We start from the raw sequence: 25,141 nt of genomic DNA on the forward strand, positions 1-25,141 counted from the left end.
TACTCTTAAAGGGCAGAGAAATCAAGAAAAAGACAGGACAAAATGAGACCAGAGAGAGCCACCCAGTGTCCTTCCCACAAGAAAGGCTCAGAAGGGAACAGACTCTATGGTCCGGTACCTTGCTACTTGTTTTTGACCCAGCATCTCCACACCCCTTCCTGAGGCTTCCTCTGGCAGTAATTAAATGGGGTGGGGGACTATGGGACACGTGCATTCTGGCAAACGCTCCCAAATGACTCTACCTAATGCAACTCCCTTTCCATTTGGAGCATCTAGAGTTGCTGCTCTACTAGTAGTGGGAGGTGCATTATTCTGTCCACGAATTCCCTGGCTGGGTGTGGGGAGACAGGGCACAAGGGAGTTAGAACATGTACAGGTCAGAGCCAGCAGCGCAGGAACAGAGCTTGTGCGACCTGAAGCAAGCAAGCAACCCCCCGTGGTCACCGGAAGGCTGGCCAGTTACCCCACACTGGGGCGCCGGCTTTTTTTTTTCCCTCCCTCAGTGACTAATAAAAACTTAGGTTATCAGATTTCTTAAGCAAATGACAGGAGACAAGGCCACAGAGGGGTGTGTCCACTCCAGGTGTGCCAGCAGCCTGGGCCCTGCACAGACACACTCAGGCAGAGGCCCAAAGCAACCCTAAAGGACTCTCCCAGCCAAAGTGCAGCAGGGCTCAAGGTAGATAAAGGGGTCGTATTCCTCTCCAACACCTTCTCTCTTCCTGAGCATCCTGCCCTCAGTCCACAAGGGAACGATAAAGAAGTGATGGGAGGGGGAGGAGGAATCAGTGACAACTCCCGAGACCCCTGATGTGGTCTTTCAACTCACCCAGCCACCACACTCCCTTCTCCAGGATGAGAGGCCCAAGGCAGAGAGGTGACTGCTGACTTGGGGTGGGGCATGTGCCCGAGTAAGAGCCCTCAGGCAAGGTTCACCGGGGCTGCTGGGTACGAGTGAGGGTGGGAGAAGCCACTTTCCCCCAGGCAGCTTCAGAGAGCACCTTCAGATGGGGAGCCACACCGCATTCCTATTGTTTTTCCCCACAGCAGATAATTAAAACATGGCCCATGCCTTCAAGGGAAGCAATAAATAAAGAGAGCATGCTCAGTTAAACAAAAAAAAAAAAAAAAAAAGCAATAAGCTTTGCCGTGGGTTGTTTAGAACCCAGGAAAGCATTGCCCCCTCCATACCCCTCACCACTTACCTTGGGGTGGGAACAGGAACCCTATCCCAGAATATCCTTCCAGGAATAACCAACTGGGACAGCTATGTCTCCAACCCAGAAACAGTCTTCAGTGAGGGTTCAGAGACCCCGCAGGGAAACTCCATGTCCAGTAGAACTACTCATATTGATAAAAAATCGAACACACAAACCACCTGAAAGGCAGCTAGTGTGCCTGAGTTTCTGAATTTAATTTTCATTAATTTTAATTTTTGTAGCCACACATGGCTAATGGCTATCATATTGGACAGCTCAGGTAGAGCATGCTTCTTAAATTTGGGAGGTCAAGAATACTCTTGAGAATTTGCTGAAAACCACAGCCCCTCTCCCCTGAGAAAATATACCCCTGCACATTCACACACTTGGCTGAAATTTTCAGAGAGTTTACAGACCATATTCCAACCCAGGTCTGAGATCAATCAGGTCTAGAAATTGACCAAAAACGTTATGGCCTAAGAGCGATGTTTCTTCTGCAATGTAGTTGTCTAAGGAATATGTTATACTTTACACAGTTTGAGCAAGAGACCACCACATGTGGAAGACCCCGCCTGACAGAGGACGTCCTTGTAACATCCCAGCCAGAACATCCAGCCTCTACGCAGACCCACGCAGGCACAGGGCTGGTTCTTCAGTCTTGGAACAGCTATAAATGTTAGAAAATTCTTGTTTTCAAACATGGATTCAGGGAGATCAGCTCAGTGCTTTCTGATGACCTAGAGGGATGGGATAGGGAGGGTGGAAGGGAGATGCAAGAGGGAGGGGATATGGGGATATATGTATACATATAGCTGATTCACTTTGTTGTACAGCAGAAGCTAACACACCATTGTAAAGCAATTATACTCCAATAAAGATGTTAAACAAACAAACAAACAAACATGGATTCAGTCTACCTGCTAACTTCTACCCTCGAATAAAAGTTCCACACATTCCCCTACACAAAGGAACTGACTCCCTCTTCCACACAGGACTCGTCTTAGCCTGCGTTCCTCCACTCATGTCCAAGCTGAACAACTCATCTTCTTCAGTTGTCCTGCATGTGACTACTCTGACAGAGCTCCTAGAGACAGGCTGTCAACACACCTTTCAGAGTTTCAGCTATTCCTACCTGCTATTTCTTTCTTTGTTTAAAAACAAGTGCAGAGCTTTGGATTTACCCTGATTAAATTCCATTGAGTTTGGCTGAAGCCCATTGTTCCAGACTGCCCCCAATCTTCTTAACCCCTGTTCTATCATTCAACTTAAATATCTGCATCACCACTACTACCGCTGCCACCACCCACCTACCCACTGATCACACCTGCTCCTACCTACATCTTAGGAAGAGGGGGCACACATCCCTTCAGCTCCTAAGCCTCCAGACCCTTCCATGAGACCCCGGTTTCTATGGGTGTGCTCCTCCTGTTCACAACTACCACCAGCTAATACTCTCTCGTGGGGCTCCCATGTTCCAAGTCAGACTGCTGAGCAGCAGACGTCTTCTGAGAACCCTTTCCCAACTGTTCTCAGAACACACACACAAGTTCTTAAAGGGCTTATTTTATTGATAACTCACTAGACTAGAAAGAAATGGACTCCAGAAAAACAAGAATAAACATGAAGTAAATCTCAAGATGTTCTTGTCTCCCTGGCATACAGGGTAAATGGGTTGGATCACCCTCCTTACCCTTGTTGACAACTGGAGTTCTTTTTTTTTAAGTGTAATATATCAAATTTTTATTCCCATTACGTCTTTTTTCTTTAAAGATTTTTTTGATATGGACCATTTTTAAAGTCTTTATTGAATTTGTTACAATATTGCTTCTGTTTTATGTTTTGATTTTTTGGTCACGAGGCATGTGGGATCTTAGCTCCCCGACCAGGGATCGAACCCACACCCCCTGCACCGGAAGGCTAAGTCTTAACCACTGGACCACCAGGGAAGTCCCTGCAATTGGAGTTCTTTACCTCTGTTCATCAAGACTTACTTCTGTCCCCTTCTCCACTCACAGAAATGCCATAGACCAGCTCCGCAAATTCTCATGGACATACAAATCACCTGGGAATGTGGTTAAAGTGCAGATTCTCATTCAGTCATTCTGATGTAAAGCCTGAGATTCTGCATTTCTAACAACCTCCCAGATGATGCGATGCTGCTGGGCCACTGATTAGCAAGGAGGAAGTATGGCTGTAAACCATTCGGGTGCCCTAAGACTCAGGTGAGCAATTTGCAGTAAAGAGTCCAGGTGGGTGCCCATCATTCAGCTCTCACCTGTGTCAGAGGAGTTCCACTGTAACTACACATTAGATACACCTGGGGAGCCCCAGCCCAGTAGAGATCCACCCAAGACCAATCAAACTAGAATCCCTGGGGGTGGGATCCAGGCGATCCCAACATGGAATCCCTGATCCACACTGGTTGATTAAAAGTTTGAACAAGGCAGTTATACCTGTGCCCTCTTCAGGATGACTTTAAATAAAAACTGGTCCTCTGATCTGTCCACGAAGCTGGCAGGAAATAACATTTATCTGCAGAAATCCAGGCCCATTGGTTTGACTGAGTTTCTTTGTAAAGAACCACAGGGACCCTCAAAGCTCACCACTGTCTTTCTAAATCTCACGAACCACCTTTTAAAAAATCTGCTCTAGAACTGTCAAAAACTGACATTGGTTTACAATTTCCAAAATCTCTTTGAAAAATGGAACTTTCTGCCTGTCTCTGGTCTTTTGGCCCTCTTCCAACCATCAGAATTCCATAACGATATCATTCCATGAGTATATCTGAAGGTGTGCAGTAGGGAGTGAATGACTCAGATTCAGGTAGGGTAGCTGGCTCTCCTTTCCTAACCACACATGCTGTGGTCTCTCCCCAGTTTATACTCCCTGGCATGACAGGGATCTAGTGGCTTCTCTCTCTCTGTCACTAGTTCTGCTCCAAAGCTGTAAGACTGTCTCTTCCTTCTATGCTCTTGCTGGGAATATATAAAAGCCTTTTATTGTCTTGAGCATTTTCCACCACCTCAGCACATTCTGGCCACTGGACTCTCTTATGTCCCTCTTAAAGCGTCAGACTACACTTGAAGCGCACCCCTTTCCATGTAAAAAGCACGGTCTTTTACTATCTGCACTCATAGACAGCAGCCCAAGCAGCCACATGGACGGTTCAGATCTTCCCCAGTCCCACCACCTTCCTCCTTAGGGCACCATTTAGGACAGTTAAGTCAGCATTTCCTTTTTCAAAAGCAATCTTACCCCTCCAGCTAACTTCCCTTTTAGAGTCTGTAGCCATGGGGTTAAAACTGTTTACAACCGAAAAACTATTTTCTAAAGTCTATGGTAAACACCTCTCCTTGCCCAAGCTTCTCACTGGATTCAGAAATGCTGAGATGGGGTCCCTTTCTCTAAAGAGTCTCATCACTTCTACTTTACCAATCAATTCTTCCTTTGCTGGTGGGAACTGGTGCCGCCTGACAGCATCCCTCCTCATAGCCTCCATCTTCAGGAAGCCAGAGCTACTAGCAGGTGAGGCAAGAAGTGGTCAGGTTCTGATATTGTTGAGAGATCCCCGATTCCAAGGTATCCTGTCTCAAAACTGGCATAGAACTTTGTTTCAGCCACTAAATTCAACTGGCTGAGGGCTAGACACACCATATATATTTCTATTTCCCTTCATTTCTCACCCATTCTCGGTCATGCTTCCAGCCTTATGTATACATACTTCTAGGGAAGTTTTTCTCACAAAGGGGTTTTCTCCTACCCTTTTTATCAGACATTTACGTCCCTCACCATGAGCAACTTTTCAGTCAGGCCCTGGGCCACAGCGGCTCCTTGCTCCTGGGTGTCCAGCCTCCTCCCCCAGCAAAGAGGTCGGCAAATGTCTCCCTCCCTTTGCCTGGCCCCACAGTTCTATGAGCAAGTAGGGATGTCTTGAAACAAACATTTAATAAACAATTAAAGCTCAGAGACTAACAGACACAATTTTTATGCATAAAGATTAATTCTTTTCTAGATGTTCTAGGAATGTGTTGTCACCGTGCACTGATTACCTACCATGTGCTAGACGTTCTGCATATTTTATCTCAATTAATCCTCACAAAGAAGGGTTATCCCATCTGACATATGAAAAAACCAATGCTCAAGAGAGTCAGCGGCACAGCCCTTACTTTGGGTTCTGTATCTTCACACTCACCAAATCCTACTTTTCTAATCAGCCGTCTTCACTGTGCTACAAGCCACCACTCAGGTAAAAAGAATGTGGAAGTCAAATAGCCTCCGACATCAGCCTAGGATCTCAATCCTCCCTGGAACTAGGAAGGAAGACCTCAGTTACAGGAATGAACACCTTCAGGTGTGTTACCTCTCTTTAGGGCCCAGAGAAGTAAGTAGTCACCTACATCTGTGGTGGACAGGACCAGCCCTGGGAGCTGCCTCTACTACTAAAATGCTGAACTTTTCTGAGTAGATGGGCTCTGCTGCACCACCTACCCGCACTGGGTAAAAAATTGAGGAGCAGGGAAGGAAGACAAGATAGTCAAGGTAATGTTCCCCCCTCACAGGATGACACAAAGCAGCTGTCAGCAGATAGCTCAGAAGAAGCCCCAAAGGAAGCTGGAGGACGTAGAGACAGGATGGAAGTAAAGAAAGGTGCCCAGAAGAGGAGACGCTGAGAAGCACAGGTGCAAAGAGAGGGTCTGATTCCCAAGAGGCTCCTGGGATGCTGTGTCTTGTCCCACCTGAAGAGCAGGGGCCAAGTTCTAAAGTTCTATGGGTCTCACAGATGTAGAGAACAAACGTACGGACACATGGACACCAAGGAGGGAAAGTGGCTGGGACGGGGGTGGGTGGTGGTGGGGGGATGAATTGGGAGATTGGTATTGACATGTATACACTAACATGTATAAAATGGATAACTAATGAGAACCTGCTGTATAAAAAAATAAATAAAATTTAAAAAAGTAAAATAATAAACAGCATATACAGCTTGAAAAACAATAAAGTTCTACGGGTCTCCTCCTTTGCTGACCTCCCAAATCCTGGGACAGGTCCCCTCTGCTACATGGCTGCTCAGACCTAGTGAAGGTCTCAGCAGTCCCCTGGGGGCTGTAAACGCTGGGCTGGTTCCCTGGGCTCCCTCACTCAGGCACAGCCTCTCGGGCCTGTCAACTCTGCCAGAGATACATGCGTCAAATGCAGTGTAGCCTGGACAGTGGTTCCCACAGTTTCAGCCTTCAAGGACCAATTTAAAAAAATTGTGGAGACAGACACTAGTTACCATTTTGTATTTTGCCAAGTAAAGATTTTAAAAAAAATAGATCTAATTTTTATCAACACCTCCATTTCATTTAAAAAAAGCACACTTTTAAACATCAAGAAATAGAAAGTATCTATCCTTAAAACAAAGTACTGCTCTTTAAGTCAAAGAAAGTTAACTTTAAGACAAAGCTCACTCCATTGTCCCCTTTCCATTGTTTCTCCAGAAACTGGGAGAACTCTGTCATGGGACAGCACAGGTGCACAGATCAGCACGTGGACCCTCTGTCCAGGGGGGATCACAGGACACCAGCCACATCTTCCTGACCCTGGGGGCCTAGAGGGGCGGCCGGCCACGGCAAGGTCCACAGGGATGCAGACATCTCTCCGCCGGGTTGTCTCTAAGCCTGAGCCAAGCCAGATCCCCGGTCTCTTAACCACGACCACCGGAAGCCCAGGCCAGCAGCTTACACGCAAGGATGACAGGCCCCTGGCTTCACTCCCAGCCCCTTTCACTCAGGTATGCCTCATTTTTGCCGAAAGAAGAGCTTAAACACAGTTCACAAGAGCCACGTGTTCCAGTCCAGAAAGCTGAGCCCGCTTCATCCCCCAGGGTTTGAGAGGAACGGAGTGAGAGAAAGGTGGAAGAGAAGGAGGTAAACCCTACCAGGAAGCAAGCAAAGGAATCAAGCTTCACAAGGTAGCCGAGGCAGGTCCTACTTATACCAAAACACGAGATCTCATGCCCAGGAGTGAAGCCTACCCCTGATCCCACCCCCCTTTCAGAAATGACTCACAGAGCACTGGGCCAGCAGGATGCCAACTCCCCCAAACACCAGCAACATAAAGGAGCTGGACACGGTCTCCCAGGCTGGGCTGGGGAGCTGCAGATGTGATCCAGATGTCTGCTTTAACCTGAGACCGGGGAAATACAGCATCAGTCCGCCGTCCCTGGACCGTGATATGCAGCTTCCACAGGGAGTGGGCGAGACAAGGTGAGAAGGGGCAGAAACATCCCAGCAACACCCACTTTCCTGACCAAAACACTTGGATCTTTCTTCCCAGCCACGGGACCACAGCCCCACCAAGCTGGCGGCACAGCTCTGAACTCAGCAGTCAGGGAAATCCCGAGTGCAAGCCGCCAGCCCATGGAAGCCACAGGTACCCCGGCTCTCAGAAGTACAGCGGTTTCCAGCCCAGCTAGAGAGGGCTTCAAAGGCCATCAAGCACAACCCCTGCATCTCCCCAGGCAGAAGACAGACCCAGAGAGGGGACCTGAGTTGTCCGAGCCCTCGGACAAATCAGTGGCAGAGCGGGGGAGTCCCACAGACTGTGCAGGCCTCCGTCTCTGTCCAGCGCCAGTTCCGCTGCCTGGAGCAACCTCGGCCGCTACACTGCTCCTCCCAAGCTGCTCAACTTCACTCGTCCCTACCTCTGCCAACTCTCCGCTGTTACAGCTGCTACCAACCTCATGCTGGCAGCCCACCACCAGAATGGAAAGGAAAGATGGCCAGTGCAGGGTCACTGCCTCTCCACTTCCTCCTCTGCTCTCATTCCAACTCCTTCCCTCTCTCTGCCTCCCTGCTCATAATTAAGGAAGTACTCCTTCCTGGGGTTGACAGTGTCTCAAAAACAATCATTCATTCATTCAATTAGTATCTGAGTGCTTACTACACACCAAGGAACTGAGCCAGGCCCTGAGAACACAGAGATAAATGGTCCTTGACCTCAAGAAGTACTGTTTAGTAGGGGAACCCAAATCATGGGTTTCTCATTAAGTTCCCAAACACTTTTAGGTATCATCCCAAAAATGATGGTACCCAAAAAGATTTAGGGAAAGAAACATCCCACTCCATCAGGGAAGCATAAAAAACACCGTGTCACTCCAAATTTTCATTTCCAAACCCATCAGCCTCCAACCCTTACCTGACACCATCACTCCCCACATCACCCAAGCATTGGTGTGACCTTGAAACACATCTGAGGCTTCAAGCAGGACAAGAAACTTCTAGAGATAAAGCTGGATATCATTGTCCTGCATCAAATGCAAACATCAGAGATGAGACTGCTAGCTCAGAGCCCTCTACAACCCGGTTCCTCTCCCATCAACTGTCGGCCCGGCAAAGGAGCCTAAAGCAGCTTCCAAAGACAGCAACACTCCTATTTATGGCCCCACTCAAAGCTGGACCAGGAGGATCAAAGCGGGAGAACGGGCTTAACTGGCTTTAGCAAGACCCCTGTGAACACAGCACCCTCAAGGAAGGGTCAGGGCAGCCACGCAAGATCCATCTTACCTCCTTGAGAAGGCCCACTTTTTTCTTCAGCACCTCACACTTGCGCAGTTTGCAGATCTGATGTGTGCGGCGGTTGGTACAGCTGGTGCAAGCCCCACAGTTTTCTAGCCGCCGGCAGGGCTCGCAAGTACCACACCGTTTCCTTTTCTTCCGCCCATCTCCACTCCCTCGGAGTTGCGGTTCACTCCCAGCCATTGGGAGCCCAGGCCCCTGGAAGCCCCCTACCATCACCTGGCCCTGAGGGAAGTCATAAAGGCCTGGCAGGTCTGGCTGCACTGCCAGGGGCACCTGAAACTGACTCATGACGCTGCCAGAGGTGGGGGCATAGGTGCTGGGACAGAGCCACAGTCCAGCTTCCTGCCTCCAAAGGCCACCAACAGGTCCTTCTCTCCTAAAGCAGTCAAAATCTACAGGGTGAAGGCAAGTAGCTCCAGGCTCCGGGATGGGTGCCTCTTCTCAACCCCTCTTCACCTCCTCTGCAGCAGTCTGATAGGACTCAGTTGGGGGCCACTCTCCCACCTGATGGGGCCCGGGATCTGGGGGAGGACACCAGCGGCAGTCCCCAGAGACGGGATCATCTTGGATGGGTGGGTTCTTCACCCTCACCCACTCTGGACCCAGGCATGAGGTGTGCCAGTAGGTGTGTGATGGGGGCAGGGCAGGGTGAGGAGTTTCTCCTCCTGTATTTCTTCTCCCGGGTCAGGATGATGGAGAAGGCAGCGCTGCCTGCAAAAGAGACAGAAAGGGGAAGCGCATCACTCGGGGCTCGGGGACAACTTTCACATGTTACCTCTTCCTGCTTCTGGGAAAAGGGAAGATGGGGGAAGAGAATGGGCTTGCTCTCATGAAGTTCTGCCCAGAACCTCTGGCAGGGCACACTAGCACCCGCTCCCTGAGGGAGAAGGCCTAGGGCCTGACGAGGTGGTAAGGAAACCTGGACGGCGAATTTAATGGGGTGGTCAAGGTGAGATTTCTAAGAAAGTTGTCCTCCGCCCCACCCCCATGGGCTTGGGAGAGTTTTGCCAAAATTCCCACACACCCCTCACTGGAGGTCGCTAGGCCCTCCCCAAGGGAGCACAGCTTTCAAAATAAAGTTTGCAGAGAGCTTCACTCGGCGGGGCTGCCCGGGCGCCCCCTGCACGGAAGCGGCCGGGAGAGGGGCGCGCCCGGGGTAGCCCGCGCCGGCCGCCCAGCCGCGCTCCCCGCCCGACGGCCGGACCCGTGAGGGCGGCCCGCTCCGACGAGGGGGCGCTAGGAGGGGGGCGCGCTCCGGCTCAGGCCCGGCGCGCGCGCGCAGCCTCTCGGGCTCCTTTGTTCTGGGGCCTCGGCCGCTCGGCTCTGGCGGCTCCGCAGCCCCCGCCCCGCCCCGCCCCGCCGCCCCCGCCCGGCTCCGCTACACTGTGATCCACAGCACCCCCGCCTAGTCTCCCGCAACAAAGTAGCGGCCCCCCGGCCGGCCCCCGGGCCGTCCCCTCCCTCGCGGGCCGGGCCCCCCCCCCACGCCTCCCCTCCCCCACCCCGGAGCCGGAAAGGCACCGACTGCACCGACCTGCCCGCCGCCTCCGGGGCGGAGCGCACAAAGGGGCAAAGTTTCCCGGCCCGCGCCGCCGCCACCACCGTCGCGGCCGCCGCCGCCGCCTGGGGCGCCCGCCTCCTGGAGCGCCTGGCCCGGCCGAGCTCGGCGCACGGAGCCCCCCGCCCGGGCCGAGGAGGGGACGGCGCAGGAGGAAGGAAGAGGCAGCGGCGGCCGCGGCGGCAGCAGCAGCAGCAGCAATGAAGGCGTCCGCGGGACTCCCCGCCCCCCGCGCGCCGCGGCACGTGCTCGCCCGGGGACTCCCCCGCCCGGGAGGGCGCGCACGTGCGGCCCCGCCGAGCCCCGCCGAGCCCCGCCGGCCCCGCCGCCGCCCTCTCCGCCGGGCTGGGGGCTACGCGAGGGGGGAGTTCCGCGGAGGGGGAGGGGACGGCGCGGGCAGTCCTCGAGCGGGTGGGGGCAGGGCCCGGCCCGGACGCCGCGCCTTTGCACCTGCAGTACTTCCCCTCCCCAGCGGTCGGTCCTCCCGGGACCCGGCCGCCCTCCTCCGGTTGGCCGCCACCGCCCTCCGGCGCTTCTGCAGCCCGGGCGGGCGCGGCGGGCGGCGCGGGGTGGGGCACGCGGACCTCCCAGTCTAGGCCCTCGGCGGAGCTGGCCTCGGTGTCCCCACTTCCTGCCACTCCCTGCGGGCCGAGCGGCCTGGGACGGCCCCGGCGCCCCCGGGAGTCCTGAGCTCCGGGCCCGACTGACCCCCCTCTCCTGGCAGCCGCTCGCTCGCTCATTCCGAGGCAGGACAATGGGGGTACATCGCGCGTTTGCGTACCGAGTCAGCCTGGCCGGCTAGGAGGGGATACCCGCGAGAAGAGGCCGAGGGCCAGCCGGGAGGCACCCTCGCGGGGGTGACGACCGAGCGCCCTACCCAGGCGGACCCCGGGCCCCTACCATCGCGAGCCTCCCCCGCGCCGCTCTCGGCTCTTTCGCTTCGAAAACAAAGACTAATCCGATACCCCCGCCCTGCCTCCCAGAGGAGGGGAAACGGGCGCGTCGCGGAGGGTAACCGAGGAGGACAGCGTTCAGGAGGGGCTCGGACAGCCACCGAGGGGGCCGTGGCGCAACCGAGCCCTATAACCCAGCGCAGACACTTTGAAAAGTCACCCCGGGCTATTTTCCAGCCAAGGGGCAAGGCGTCAGAATATTTTCCAGTTGCCAAACTGCCGGTTCTCTCTGCTGCTTTTTTTCCCCTCACCTGTTGTTCAGGCCAAGTTGAAATTCCAGGTTAGATTAATTCAGCTCCACCCATCGGGCCTGACTGCCAGGCTGGTCCCCGAAGCTTCCTTCCACCTACCTGGGTTGCTGGGGAGAAGGGTGGGTCTCTAACACACACACACACACACCCCACACACACCCAAACACGGGCAAGTCCTGGCAGAAACAACCACGGGCGGACTGGCCTGACCAGTTTGGGCGGTGTTCAAGGAACCAGGTATCTGGCAGGCGTCGCCACCGGGATGAAGCTAACAACTCAGCCAAAACTGGAAAAAGAGCATTCGGCCGGTTATTTAAAAGAAGAAGAAAAAAAAGTAATTGATCTCAAGTAGCGCTGTCCAGAAAGCCCTAGGCAGTAGGAGAAGCCCGGGTTCCGTCTGGAACTTCCCTCCCCACAGGCCTGATTTTGACAGCCTGCTCCAGTGGCCAGGTTGTCAGCTGTGGGAGGGCGGTGAACATGGCTGCAATACCTACTTCCTACTCTGGCCTTTGAGAGTAGGAAAGAATTTCTGTTCAGGGAAGTAAGACTAGAACTGAGAAGAGATACCAATAGAGTGCAGTTTTCAGTCAAACATGAGAACAGTTTGTGGACTTTGTTTTTTATGTAATGAATGTTTAACATTTTAAGTATTTTATTTTTAGCAAAAATTATGTATATTAAAGAAAACAGGCAATAGAAAATTAGAAGACAAAAATAACCCCAATACAACATTTAACCTTTTGCTATATTTCCTTCTAGCCTTTTCTATTGTAGATTATTTCCTTTTTTAAAATAATAACATGGCTGTACTCACACTGGTTATGCAGCTTGCTGTCCACTTTTTACTTAACATTATATTGCAAGTATTTCCCTATTTGATAGACAATCTCCAGATAGTGTGACAATGAAGAGGGTGGCTTAGGAGTCAGGGAACTGTGGGTTCCAGGCCTGGCTCTGCCACTTGGTAGCAGAGTGACCTTGGACAAGGTACTCATCATCTCCAAAGGAATCCAAGTAAAGTACTTAACATAGTGCTTAGTATGTAACAATTATTGTTTAATCCACATAAAAACCCTGTGAGGTACATACTATCTTTAAACCCACTTTACAGATAAGGAAATAGATTAAGTAATTTGCCCAAGATTACTCAGCTAGTGAACTGTAGACTCAGAATTTGAGCCCGGCATCTTTCCTCCTGTTTTCTGTCTTGGTGAATGGCACCAGCAATTTGCTGTGCCAGTTTACTCTTCACCAGCTATCTATGAAAGGGTCATTTTACTAAATCCTCTGGCTTAGGTAACAAGATGGATGCTGGTGCCATTCACCAAGGCAGAGTACAGGAGGAAAGATGCCTGGGGACATCTGCGTGGAGCTGAGTGTGGAGCTGAGGAGGTGAGGCTGGGGCTGTGGGCCCCAACAGGGAGCAGCTCGTGAGGCCTCAGGTGTGGAGGACCTCACTAGGAGTGGACATGGAGAGTGAGAAGAAAAGGCAGCCAGGCCAGAGCCCTGGCGAACACCAGCTCATGAGGAACAGCAGCTGACAAGGGGCCAGCAAAGGAGACAGAAGGAGCGGCCAGAGAGGTAGGAGGGAAAACCAGTCCCAGGTCTGAGATGTGCTGTCAGTCTCTCTCTGGAGCCTTGTATTTCAGCAGTCTTGTCATTCATTCCTTCTACCCAAGGAAACCCCTTCCCACTTCAACCCCTTCCCAGTTACTCCTTCTACCCGCCAAGTTCCCATTCATCCTGCAGGTCTCGGCTTAAATGCCATGAAACCTCTTCCAGCTCTTCAGACAGATTCCAGAGTCCCACACACTCTCCCTCCCCAGAAGTTTGACGCTGCCTCCCTAGGAAAATCTTATCAGTATCGTAATCATTTGCACATTTCCCTCCCAGTTACTATGAGCCCTTGGAGGGCTGGGACCCTGTCTTTTCACCTTTGTAACTCTAAAGCTAAGCACCCAATCAATACGTGTTCAATGCAGACACGAGGTCAGTAGAGCCTGATAAATGAAATATCCCAGTAACGCCAAGCACCCACAGGCTTCCAAGGTTTATTCCTGCTTGCTTTCCTACCTGCACGAACCCTTCAGGGGCCCTCAAAATGCACTCCAAACTCCTCAGGCCCTGCCTTCCTAGGTCTGCAGCCTCCTGTGCCGCCGGGTTATCCCTACTGGAGGAGCGCTCAGGGCAGGAGAACAGCTGGGACCGGCGTGGAGGTGGCGAGCGAGCCTCTCTATCTGAAAGCAGCCTGAAACCAGAGGCAGTGAGTGGTTCACTAAGTGTGGTCCCAGGTCCGCAGCGTCACCAACACCTGGGGAACTTGTTAGAAATGCAAGCTCTCGGACCCCACCCTAAACCTACTCAAGCAGAAACTCTGGGGGTGGGGCCCAGCGTTCTGTTTTAACAAGCCCTTCAGGCGTTGCACTCTCAAGTTTGAGAAGCGGGCGAGAAGCAAGTTCAGCACCTAGGCGCCGGCCAAGATCATGCCGGAGGCGCTTAGAGGAGGCAGACCCCGGGAGGCTCCTTTTATAAATCGGCTTGGCGGGCCCCACCCCCAGTGGCCGAGGGCAGAGCCTTTTAGGCAATTGCTCCGGTGAGGTTAGGACCTGGCTGCGCTGCTGCCTCAGGGACTAGAAAGGGAAATCCCGTCTCGAGAAGGAAGAGCCCAAGGGACTGCAGGCGCTACAGAATTGGCAGGGGGCGTTTCGCTGGATGGGGACGGAGGTGGGGCTGGGGAATAAGTAGGGCTTCCATTGATGAACTGAAGTTAATTCCGCACTGGGCAAAGGACACAAGAAGTGTAATTGGATGTGCGCGCGTGTGGTTCTTCAGGAAGCCACTGCGTGGAGCCGCCACTGCTGGGTGTTTGCCCAACCTGCAAATGACTGAACGTGACTGACCTCCTCTGAGGCACTTGGCTTCACTCCTTCCCTTTAGCTAATAAGCAATTTGTCCTATTTGAAGAATGAGCTTTGTATTACGGGACCTTTTGCAGAAACGTAAATATACTCCAATGTCCACACTTGAGCTTCGTGTTAAAGACTGAAGGCATTGGGACGTTCATTTGATTTTTGTTGTGTTCTTCTTTGGTCATGTGTTGGTTAAAAATATTATCACCTTACATCTGCATAGAGCTTTCCCTTTACAAAGCACTTCCACACCCTTTCCAGTTCTGTCTGCAGAGTGGCTTGTACACCAAATGTGCAAATGTTACTTTCCTTTTCTTTCTATGACATAATTATTATTGTTATTATAACCGTTTTACAGATAGGGGAACTGGGACTCAGAGGGGTAATTTTTCCAAGGTCATTCACTACTAAGTGTCAGAATCAGGCCTTCAATCCAGGACCTCTGAAATTAGCCTACCAGTGCCAGGGCTGTTCTGGGGGAAGAAACTGGCATTTTGCTTTTGGTGAAAGGGAGATTCGTTAGTGCATTGCTTTTGGACATGCCCTGGTTAGTGCGACACATGTAGGGTATCTAGATTATGCTTTTGGATAACTCAGCAAATGCTTTCATGTCTTATAGCTATTTCTGTGACTTCAGTTTGAATTTAGGTTCAATAAAATAGGTACATAACTTACAAGGAGCATGCAAGTGTCCCCTTCATAATGGGAAAGAGATTGAATAACCTGGAAATCTTCCAGCCTAAGGGGGCCGGGCAGGAGGATGGGAGCTTCAATTGACTCGGAGACTCAAGATGCTGAATACCCAACAGGAATAAAGGCCTTGGTGCCCCCCAAACCTTGATTTGACTGGGTGTATCAGTCAGGATCAGTTAAGTTGTGCTAGAGTGAGAAGCAATCCCCAGGTCTCAGTGGTTTGACAAAACTTTATTTCTCCATCATGAAATATGTCTACTGGGGACCAACAGGAGCTCTGTTTTCCATAGCCACTTAAGGACTCAGGCTGCTGCAACTAGCATGTTGCCTCCTCAACCCTGAAGGCAGGAAATGAGGGTGGGGCCAATAGAGCACTAACTCTTAAAGCATTTACCTGGAAGTAACACACATCACTTTTGTTCTGACTTCATTGGCCAAAGCAAGTCATAAGGGAGCAGGGGAATGCCATAGGTGCAATGCTCCCATGTGCCTGGAAGGAGAAGCAAAAATATTTGGTTAACAGCACTAATAATTAATACACAGGGAATAGTATGTGTGCATATGTGTGCGGTGGATGTGTGTGTGTGTGTGTATTTGAGGCATGTGTTAATGCAATCAATTCTGCCCATTTCAAGAGCATTTCTCCCTCCTGGGGACATATATTTGAGATCTCCACTCTAATGGGTGTCATTCCTCCCACTATGCATGTTCAGAGATTTAGATTAGTAGAAAGAAACCTGAGTTGAGGGAAGCATGGTGGGAGAGGAGAGTGACAGTGGAGCAAACTCAGTAGAAATTAATGTGTAAACTAAAAAAGAATCCAGAAAAGGAAGGGACTCGGTATATATGTCACTAGGGGCCTGCCTAGTAAAGAAACTACTAAAACAGCATAGCTGTGGCAGAAGCATTTCCTGCCTTCTTGCCATTCACTCCCACTCATCCTTCCTGGCTAAACCCAGGTGACACCCTGGGAAGCCTTTGATGATCTCTCGAGACTGGGCCCACCAATCATATCATAAGAATGAGTCAGTCTGTCCCATCCACTGTGTAGTGGATGGGGACCATATCTTGTCCAGTGCCAGCTTCAGTCTGGGGTCTTGGAACAGAGGCAGAGAAACCAGTTGGAAGGCTGTTGCAGGAACCCAGGTGGGAAAAAAATGATGGCCTCCTTTAGGGCAGTGGTGGTGGGGATAAAGAAAAGTACGTATTGGAGAGATTTAGGGAATCAAATAACAGGAAGGGGCTGACTGGATGAGGGGTGGGGAGGAGATTTCTGGAAGAGCAGCAGGGTGGATGGTAGCACCAAGGGGCCTAGAGGCGGAGCAGTTTGCTAAACGAGGTCAGCAAGGACATGTTCCATTTGAGGCGCCTGTGGGACCGGCCCACAGAGAGACCCAGGAAGCAGCGCATAGAAGGGCCTGGGGTTCAGGAGGGGAAAGTGGCTGCACTCAGATCCTAGATCTACCTCTTGGTTAAATTTCAACATCAAATCCTCAAACGAGGTCATCATTTTTAAAAGGAACTTTAAAAAAAGAAAAAAAGTGGGGAGTTAGGGGGAGGAAGCCACAGAAAATACGTGAAAATAAAAATTGTGAAATTCCTGAACTACAAATCCTGAGAATCCAGTTAGAGGAGTGCAAAGGCTTCATGGAAAGAGCTGAGCTTCCCTAAAAGATTGGTTCAACTTCAACCAGTTTGTCTCAATAACCTATTTCCGTATGTTGTTTCCATCCCATCTCCTGCTGAGCAGGGGCCTACTTGTCCCACCTGAGACCTGAACTTGATATCAACCCCTATCATCCTTGAGGCTCCCCTTCCCCATACCCTTTTATAGGTGAGGGTCAAGTCCCATTTGCAGGAACAGTGCAGTGCAGGGGGACAAATCTTCAGAACCCCTACCAGAGACCCCTTTCTTCCCACTCAGCCATTGTGATACATAGGTGCCCTAAAGATTGAGAAGCTCTGCTTTAGGAGTCTACAGGGGCTAGGGATAAGAAGGCTAGAGATAAAAAGGACACCGGTGTCCCCCATGGACCTGGGAGAGAGGTTCTTGGAAATACCTGCACTAATGGATCCAGTCATTCAAGGTCGCTCTAGCCTCGTTCCTGGAGAGGTATTCTGTGTTCCCAACATTGTACTATTTATCTGCTAAACCAGGGAGGGGATTATCAGGTTATGTCTCAGTCTACTCGCCAATTTCTAGGATGGTCCTAATGGTGGCATGACTAGGCCATTACCCACATCCACCTGATATTCAGCCATCTCAAACCACAGTAAAACTTGAATTTGAACATTGAGCCTTTGGGAAACAATCTAATTATTTATAGTGAATCAAAAGCCTGTAAGACAGAAAATGGGTGTTCAGGCAGAAAGAGGCCACAGTGAACAAAAAGATTGGCCGTTCAAACAGGGATATAGGGATTTCCCTGGTGGCACAGTGGTTAAGAATCCGCCTGCCAATGCAGGGGACACAGGTTCAAGCCCTGGTCCAGGAAGATCCCACATGCCGCGGAGCAACTAATCCTGTGTGCCACAACTACTGAGCCTGCGCTCTAGGGCCTGTGAACCACAGCTACTGAAGCCTACACACCTAGAGCCCATGCTCTGCAACAAAAGAAGCCACTGCAATGAGAAACCCACGCACCGCAATGAAGAGTAGCCCCCGCTCGCCGCAACTAGAGAAAGCCTGCGCACAGCAACGAAGACCCAACGCAGCCAAAAATAAATAAATAAATTTATAAAAAAACAAAACAAAACAAAAAACAGGGATGTGTGTGGGCTAAGGGCACCTGAGTGAAGCAGTGGTGAGCACTCGACAGGGCCTGCCCAGGTCCACAGGCTCAAGAGGAGCCTCACAGCTGCTGGAAAAAGAAAGAAGAAGAACAATGAAGTACAGGAAGTCTAGAAGCACCCCCCACACACACGCTGAGAGACCTGGAGAAGAGCTCAGGTTTACAAGCACATGCTGATCTCTGTAGAAAAGTCAGTGAGTAGGGTTTTTTTCAAAATATCTCTGGGGCCTCTTGGCTGCGAGAGCCCTCTTTGGAGGAAGGCAGGTAAATTCCTTCATGTGGTATGCCAGAGGTGCCAGGTCTATCTACTGTTGTCTGTGGGCACTCCTGGGATGTGGCCTCCAACATCAACACTGAAAGAAAACCTCAGGATTAAGGTTGCCAGATTTAGCAAATAAAAATACAGAGCATCCAGTTAAATTCAAAAGTCAGAGAAACAACAAATAATATTTTAGTGTCCATATGTCCCATATATTACATGCCAGAGCAACCCTACTCAGGATTAGAGTTTGTACCCAAGGCATGGGGCCAGGGCGGTGGGCGGAGGGCGTGCAGGGGTTGACCTGAGAGGAAGTTTCTACCTGAGGCCCAGTAGTACCATCCTAAGACCCACCCTGTTTTTGAATACAGAGTGGAAACGTGCTTTTGTTAGTTTGAGGGTGGGCAGTCTTTTGTGAGAGACTATGTCATCTAGTTTGCTTTTTAAACGTTTTTCCCTACAAAGGTGGGAACTACCAACATGTTTTTTTACATGTATCGAGTGGGGTAGTTCAAGGAACGTATACAATAAAAGTATCGTCGTTTTGATAATTCCAAGTCTGGTTCCTATAGGAGATGGACTGTTTCTTAGTTCAGACCATTAAAATCCTGCTTAACCAGAAAAAGTTTTCTTACTTAAGCAGGCATTTATTCATTGAGACCTGTAGAAGAAAAATGGTAACTATTTACCTAATCAAGCAATCGAAAAGTATTTCTAAGCATAAAATCACTAAATCCTTCTGCATGTCAACAACCCAACTTAAATCATAAATTCAGGGGAAATATTTACAAAACAAATGAAAAGGAAAAGTGTTATGTAAGAAAAAAGTCACCCACAAGGGGACAAAAAGGCAAAGAATGTGAACACTCACAAATACAAATGACCAAAAAAGATATAAAAAGTCCAACCTCATTCATAATCATAGCAAGCTGACAGATCACAAAATGAAAATACAGTTGACTCTTGAATAATACAGGTCTGAACTGCGTGGGTCCACTGAACCTGGATTTTTTTCAATAGTAAATACTACAGTATTACACCACCTGCAGTTGGTCGAATCTGAGGATGCAGAACTAGGGATACAGAGCAACCAAGGCTACAAAGGGCTGACTACATTATACGGGGATTTTGGACTTCCCAGAGTGTCAGTGCCCTAACCCCCGTGTTGTTCAAAGATCAAATGTACTCAGTTTTGCAAATACTATTAACGGTTTTCTTTGCCAAGATATGCCGCTGATGAGACCATAAACTCACATACCCTTTTGGCAAGCAATTTCACATGCTTGTCAATACCTTCAAAATGTTTATACCCTCTCAATAATCTCACTGCTAGGAGAGCGGTGCACAAAAATCAAGGTACAAGGGTCTTCATGGAAGGCTTATTTATAACAACAAAATTAGAAACAACCTAAATGTCCAACATTAAAGAATGATTAATTCATAAGATGTAAGCACAGCAGAACATGATGCAGCCATTATAATAATTTCATTAATTTAAAAAGTAAACAAACACAAGTTAATTATAAAAAATGAGTACACAAATGAGCAAAAAGAAAAATCTGAAAAGAATCTGCAGTCCAGTGTTAATCACTATTAATGTTGTGGACCATATCTTTAAAATTTTTTTATGTCTTAATATTAAAATAGTGCTTTTGAGGGCTTCCCTGGTGGCGCAGTGGTTGGGAGTCCGCCTGCCGATGCAGGGGATACGGGTTCGTGCCCTGGTCCGGGAGGATCCCGCATGCCGCGGAGCGGCTGGGCCCGTGAGCCATGGCTGCTGAGCCTGCGTGTCCGGAGCCTGTGCTCTGCAACGGGAGAGGCCGCAACAGTGAGAGGCCCGCGTACCGCAAAAAAAGAAAAAAAAAATGTTTCTGTTCTTAAAATAGTGCTTTTGAAAAATATTTGGTAATATTGGAAAATATTTACCATATGAATTCAAAAGAAAATAATCAGTATATATTGTATTATCAAGAATTTGTAAGTCAATATGCACAAAGATTGGAAGGGAATACATAAAAATACTAATAATGGGTCTGTGGATGATTTTTGTTCTTTATACCTTTCTTCTAAAATTTCTACAATAAATGGATATAATTCTTATAATTGAGAAATAGAAACTTATTTTTGAAAACAGGCAAGTGGAACATTTATGCCTTAAATCAGGTCCTCGAGAGAGCAGGAACCAAGTAATAATGATTAACAGAATGGTTTTGACTTTGCACACTGTAGCCACCCTAAAGGACTTAAAGAAGCCATTGCCTGGGCCCTACCCTTGGAGATTCGTGCTGAGCAGGGGCCAGGGCATTATGCCCTTGGCAATATCTAGGCACTCTTGGGTGGGGGTATAATGTGCAGCTAGGCTGGGATGTGTCTGCACGAGCCATCACACGTTTCCCCAGGAGTCTAGGCCATTGTGGCCTGGCAGAGGAGGAACTGCAGGACCTGATTTCAAGCCCCAAGGGGCCTCTCTAGCTGTGTGCTTCAGGTGAGTCATTTAACTGCACGTCAGTCTATCTGTAAAATGGGAATATGTAATGCAAGATTTGGGGTGTGGCTTCAAGGAGAGGATGAACGAGAAAGCGCTGTGTGAAATAGAAAGCATACAGAATGCGCTGCGGTTTTTTGCGGTACACGGGCCTCTCACTGTTGTGGCCTCTCCGGTTGTGGAGCACAGGCTCCAGATGCACAGGCTCAGCGGCCATGGCTCACGGGCCCAGCCGCTCCGCGGCAGGTGGGATCTTCCCGGACCGGGGCACGAAGCCGTGTCCCCTGCATCAGCAGACGGACTCTCAACCACTGCGCCACCAGGGAAGCCTTGAATGTGCTGTTTTTGAGAACCTGGAAACTTAGATGATAGCAACTGTCTTTGATCAATGAAATATCCTTGGCAACTTGGGAACCCATGCAAATAAACAGGTTTGTTTCTAAGCTGTGTCAGTCTTGTAATTTGATTTGATTCGGAGATACTGTAGGCAGGTGCTGTCAAATGTAGATGCCTGGGGCAGTCCTAGCCTGAGGGCTCATGGGCAGTGGACAGCAGCCGATAGATCTGAGTTGGTTCAGACCACTCGGTCATCCTGCTTTGAACGGTGTCTGGCCTCTGGAAGCCAAAACTTTGTTCTCATGAAAATGTGCCTTTGCATGCTACACAAACACCCCAGAATGTCTACTTCTTCTTTTTTTAAAAAAAAACAAAAACAACAACAAAAATATTTATTTATTTGGCTGCGCTGGGTATTAGTTGTGGCACGCGGGATCTAGTTCCCTGACCAGGGATCGAACTCAGGCCCCCTGCATTGAGAGTGTGGAGTCTTAACCACTGGACCACCAGGGAAGTCCCCAGAGTGTCTACTTCTAAATAAATGTTCTTATGTAAATCATCTCCTTGGGAGATTATGTGGCCATTGCTTAAAATGTCTTAGTAATTGTTCTTTTGAGATTGCCTTTGTCTAAGCTACATTATTTTCTGAGTATTTTCGATCGGTGAATTCATTCTCCATCCTTTGAAGAGAAGCTTAATTTTAGAAAGCAGCCAGAAATATCTTTCAGAAACAAACCTGACAAGTTAGATGGTATTCAAGCCTAGGTTAGACGTTTTATTTTGTAAGCGAAGCGGTCCTTTATAAGGTACACATGTGTGTCTGTCTTGCTACCCAGTGTATTCCCAGCACCCTGCACAGCACCTGGGGCCTTGAGTGGTGAACAGAACCTGGTTCTCTACTGGGACCCAGATACTGGCTCAAAAGGTAAGTGTGGAAGAGTCTTTGAACAAAGCAGCCTGTTTGGGAGTAATAATTTCTAGCTTGTATGTTGACCAGAAATCTGTCTCTTTCTTTTGATAAGTATGCTGTGGGTACACCTTGTGCATTTGACTACGGAGAAAATGATGCAGTTCCTTCCCCTTATTGGGGCTAATACTGGATTTAGTCTCCTAAGACAACACTAATCAGCAACACTGGACAAATCCAGGCATTTCTGGAATTATTTTTCATGCCAACCCAATCCACAAAACATGCAAACATGGTATTGTCAACAAGGACAATACCCAAAACATAATTCACTTTTTCACACAAGAATTTCAAGACACTGACATTAATCCAAGTTAAGACTTGCAAATGAGCCAAGGTCCACAGCTCTGGGCACTGATGAATTTGAGGGTACACAGTTAAGCAGCTCCTAGCCAGGACTGAGAGCATCGACATGCGAGTCAGACTCCTGGGTTGATTCTGCTCAGCTGTTAACTAGCTGTGTGTCTGAGGCGCCGGGGCCGGGGGGTGGGGGGGGGGTGGGGGCGGGATTTCACACCTCTCCCCTTGTTCTTTATCCATACAGTGATCTCACACTCTTAAAGCCATCAGTCTTAAGAACAATGAAGGTGGACAGGAAGCAAGGAGAGCAGGTTGTTAACAGAAGGCATCCCGCTGGCGACCGTGGAGGGAAAGCAAGGTGCTGCTGAAGGAGCGGAGACTCGGGGGGGGCAGCAGGAACCAGTCTCAGCTGAGACGAGATCCCTGCTCTGAAGGAAAAAGAAAGCCAAAGACAGAGCTCAACTGCTCCTGGCAATGGAACCGTTTCCAAGAAGGGAACACAGAGGTCATCTGAGGTCAAGTTCAGGGCACGCAGCCAGCAGCCAGGCGGGAAGGAAGTTGCAGCGAATGCCCGCCTGCTCTCCCAGCCCTTCGCCTTCTGAGCACAAGTCCCGCGCCAGCCCCTTTGCCAGGGCGCCCCGGGGAATTCAGAGGCTCCTTCCAGACCCCGGCCTTCTGGCTCTGGCCTCGCGGACGCAACCCGCGTGGAGGCGCCGCGGAGAAGCAGGTAGAGTCAGCGAGTCGTTGTGAGCGCTGGGTCGGCGCCGGCCCGGCGTGTCTTGGCCGCTCCGAGCGCTCAACTGCAAACCTTCGAGCCTTCTTCGTCCACTGCCGCCCCCCTCTAACGTCACGGCCTCGCCTGCCTTAGGCACACAGGACTTTTTCTTAGCTCCCTGCCTTTGCTCTTGGTGTTTACCCCAAAGCTCTGGAAATCCTGCTATCATTTAATGCCCAGCTCGAATGCCATGTGACCCATGAAGCTCCCGTAGGCGGAAGTAGCACCTGTTACCATGTGTCCTGCGTCACACTTAGGGTCATTTTGTCTCTCTCCATTTGGGACCACATTGTATCCATTCGTAACCATCGCATCATGTCTCTTCCTTCCTTGGTCCGTGCTGCCCAACTGCCTGCGCGTCCTTGCCGTTCTGCCGCCATCACACCCCTCACCTCGTCCTTCAAGGCTCAGCTCAGAGACAGACTGTGAAGGACTTTCCCACTCTTACCACCGCTCCACCCACACAGACATGCTGGCTCCAGTTTCTGATCAGCTACTTCTGTGCCCAGAAGTTTCTCTCCAGTATTTCTAATCCTTGGAACACCCTTGCAAAGTAGGTGCAGAGTTTATTTCACTTTCAGAGGTAAGAGTAGAAGCTCAGAGAGGTTAAGAGTGCCCGGGTTGCACCGCTGGCTAGTGTGGCGCAGCCAGGATTGGAACCTAGGCTTGTCTTACACCAAACCCAAGCCTTCCATCCCTTCCATGTGACTTCTTCATTCATAGGGCAAATATTTTGAACATAAGACTGTAAGGACCTTGAAGATTATCTTTGTTGTCAATGCAAGAAACCGAAGGTATCAAGACTTGCCCAAGGTGACACAGTTTCTCCCTACATGCTTTTATCATTCCTCATCTGTCAACTTCAGGTGGTCCCTAGTACCAGGTAACATTCCCTGGGGTTCCCATTTGCAAGCCATCTGACACAACTGCCCTGTAACAGGGCCCCAAACTGGCAAGAGAGAATGTTGCAATACCCTCAGAGCCACAGCTGTACGTAATGATAAAATCCCCAACGACAGTCACTTTGAGTTTCTTTCTTGCGTAAGAGAAGTCTGAGGAGGGCAATCCACAGCTGCTAATGCAGTTTTACCAAGTCAAGCCCCGGGCTGCTGCTTTCTTCTGCAATTCCCTCCTCAAGGGGCACTCATGGTCCCCAGTGGCTCCAGGTTCACCCGGGGCAGGGGCGCTGCCAGCAGAATCCAAGGGCTCACTGCCCATCTTCTATTTCTGCCATTTACTCTACGGGTCACACAATCACATAATCTAGTCCAGAGGTAGATAAGCTGCTCAGAGCCTAGCTGGGAGCTGGCCTGGGACTTGGCAAGTACGTAGCATGTAGCTGCGAGCATAAGGGGTAAGGGTGTAGGGGACGTTTCATTGCTTAGTCCAAGGGGCCCTTCTTTTTCTTTTTAAAAAAAATTTATTTATTTATATTTATTTTTGGCTGCGTTGGGTCTTTGTTTCTGTATGAGGGCTTTCTCTAGTTGTGGCAAGCAGGGGCCACTCTTCATCGCGGTGCGTGGGCCTCTCACTATCGTGGCCTCTCTTGTTGCAGAGCACAGGCTCCAGACGCGCAGGCTCAGTAGTTGTGGCTCACAGGCCTAGTTGTTCCGCGGCATGTGGGATCTTCCCAGACCAGGGCTCGAACGCCTGTCCTCTGCATTGGCAGGCAGATTCTCAACCACTGCGCCACCAGGGAAGCCCCAAGGGGCCCTTCTTAAGCTCAGCCTACTTCTTTCCATTTGTTTAGTATTTATCGAGCTCCTCACTCGTATGTGCCAGACACTGGAGAGACAAAGAGGAATAAGACTCATTCTGAGTCTAATAAAGAGACAAAGAAATAGATCGTTTTCATGCTATGTGGCAAGTGCAACAATAAGATATATGCCAAAGGCACTCAACAGGAACACAATGACGGGCACCTGACCCAGCTGTGGGGGCGAGGCAGTCAGCAAAGGCTTCTTGAATAGGGTGCTTGCTGATGAAACAGATATGAGACATATTAGGAGGGCTGTTACTGGCCTCAGATGATTGCCTGGATATTGGGGATGAGTGAGAGGAGGAATCAGACGCTCCCGGTGGCTGCAGGAATGATAGGAGAA

General features: G+C 49.9%; 1 protein-coding gene and 1 long non-coding RNA gene across 4 annotated transcripts in view; one reads left to right on the plus strand and one right to left on the minus strand.

Moving 5' to 3' along the window:
* Positions 1–11,757, minus strand: part of TET3 (tet methylcytosine dioxygenase 3) — a 109,173-nt gene extending 97,416 nt beyond the window's left edge. Inside the window, exons 1-2 of one of the 2 annotated variants that reach the window (XM_067704648.1) lie at positions 11,524–11,757; positions 8,747–9,472 (exon numbers count right to left, since the gene is read on the minus strand). In XM_067704648.1, the coding sequence (XP_067560749.1) occupies positions 8,747–9,049 (303 nt within the window). In that variant the 5' untranslated portion in view covers positions 9,050–9,472; positions 11,524–11,757. Of the gene's footprint in view, positions 1–8,746; positions 9,473–10,295; positions 10,414–11,523 lie in introns of those variants that run through there. The other variant, XM_067704647.1, reaches the window with a different exon arrangement.
* Positions 10,756–15,079, plus strand: LOC137206073 (uncharacterized). 2 transcript variants are annotated; one of them, XR_010934419.1, is made up of 3 exons: positions 10,756–11,857; positions 12,820–13,104; positions 13,668–15,079. It is a non-coding gene; the product is annotated as an uncharacterized lncRNA (long non-coding RNA). The 2 variants fall into 2 exon arrangements; XR_010934420.1 differs by having other exon boundaries at positions 10,756–11,463; positions 13,668–15,078.
* Positions 15,080–25,141: the final 10,062 nt, after the last annotated feature.

This window comes from Pseudorca crassidens, chromosome 14 (genome assembly GCF_039906515.1).
Source record: "Pseudorca crassidens isolate mPseCra1 chromosome 14, mPseCra1.hap1, whole genome shotgun sequence".
Lineage (NCBI taxonomy): Eukaryota > Metazoa > Chordata > Mammalia > Artiodactyla > Delphinidae > Pseudorca > Pseudorca crassidens.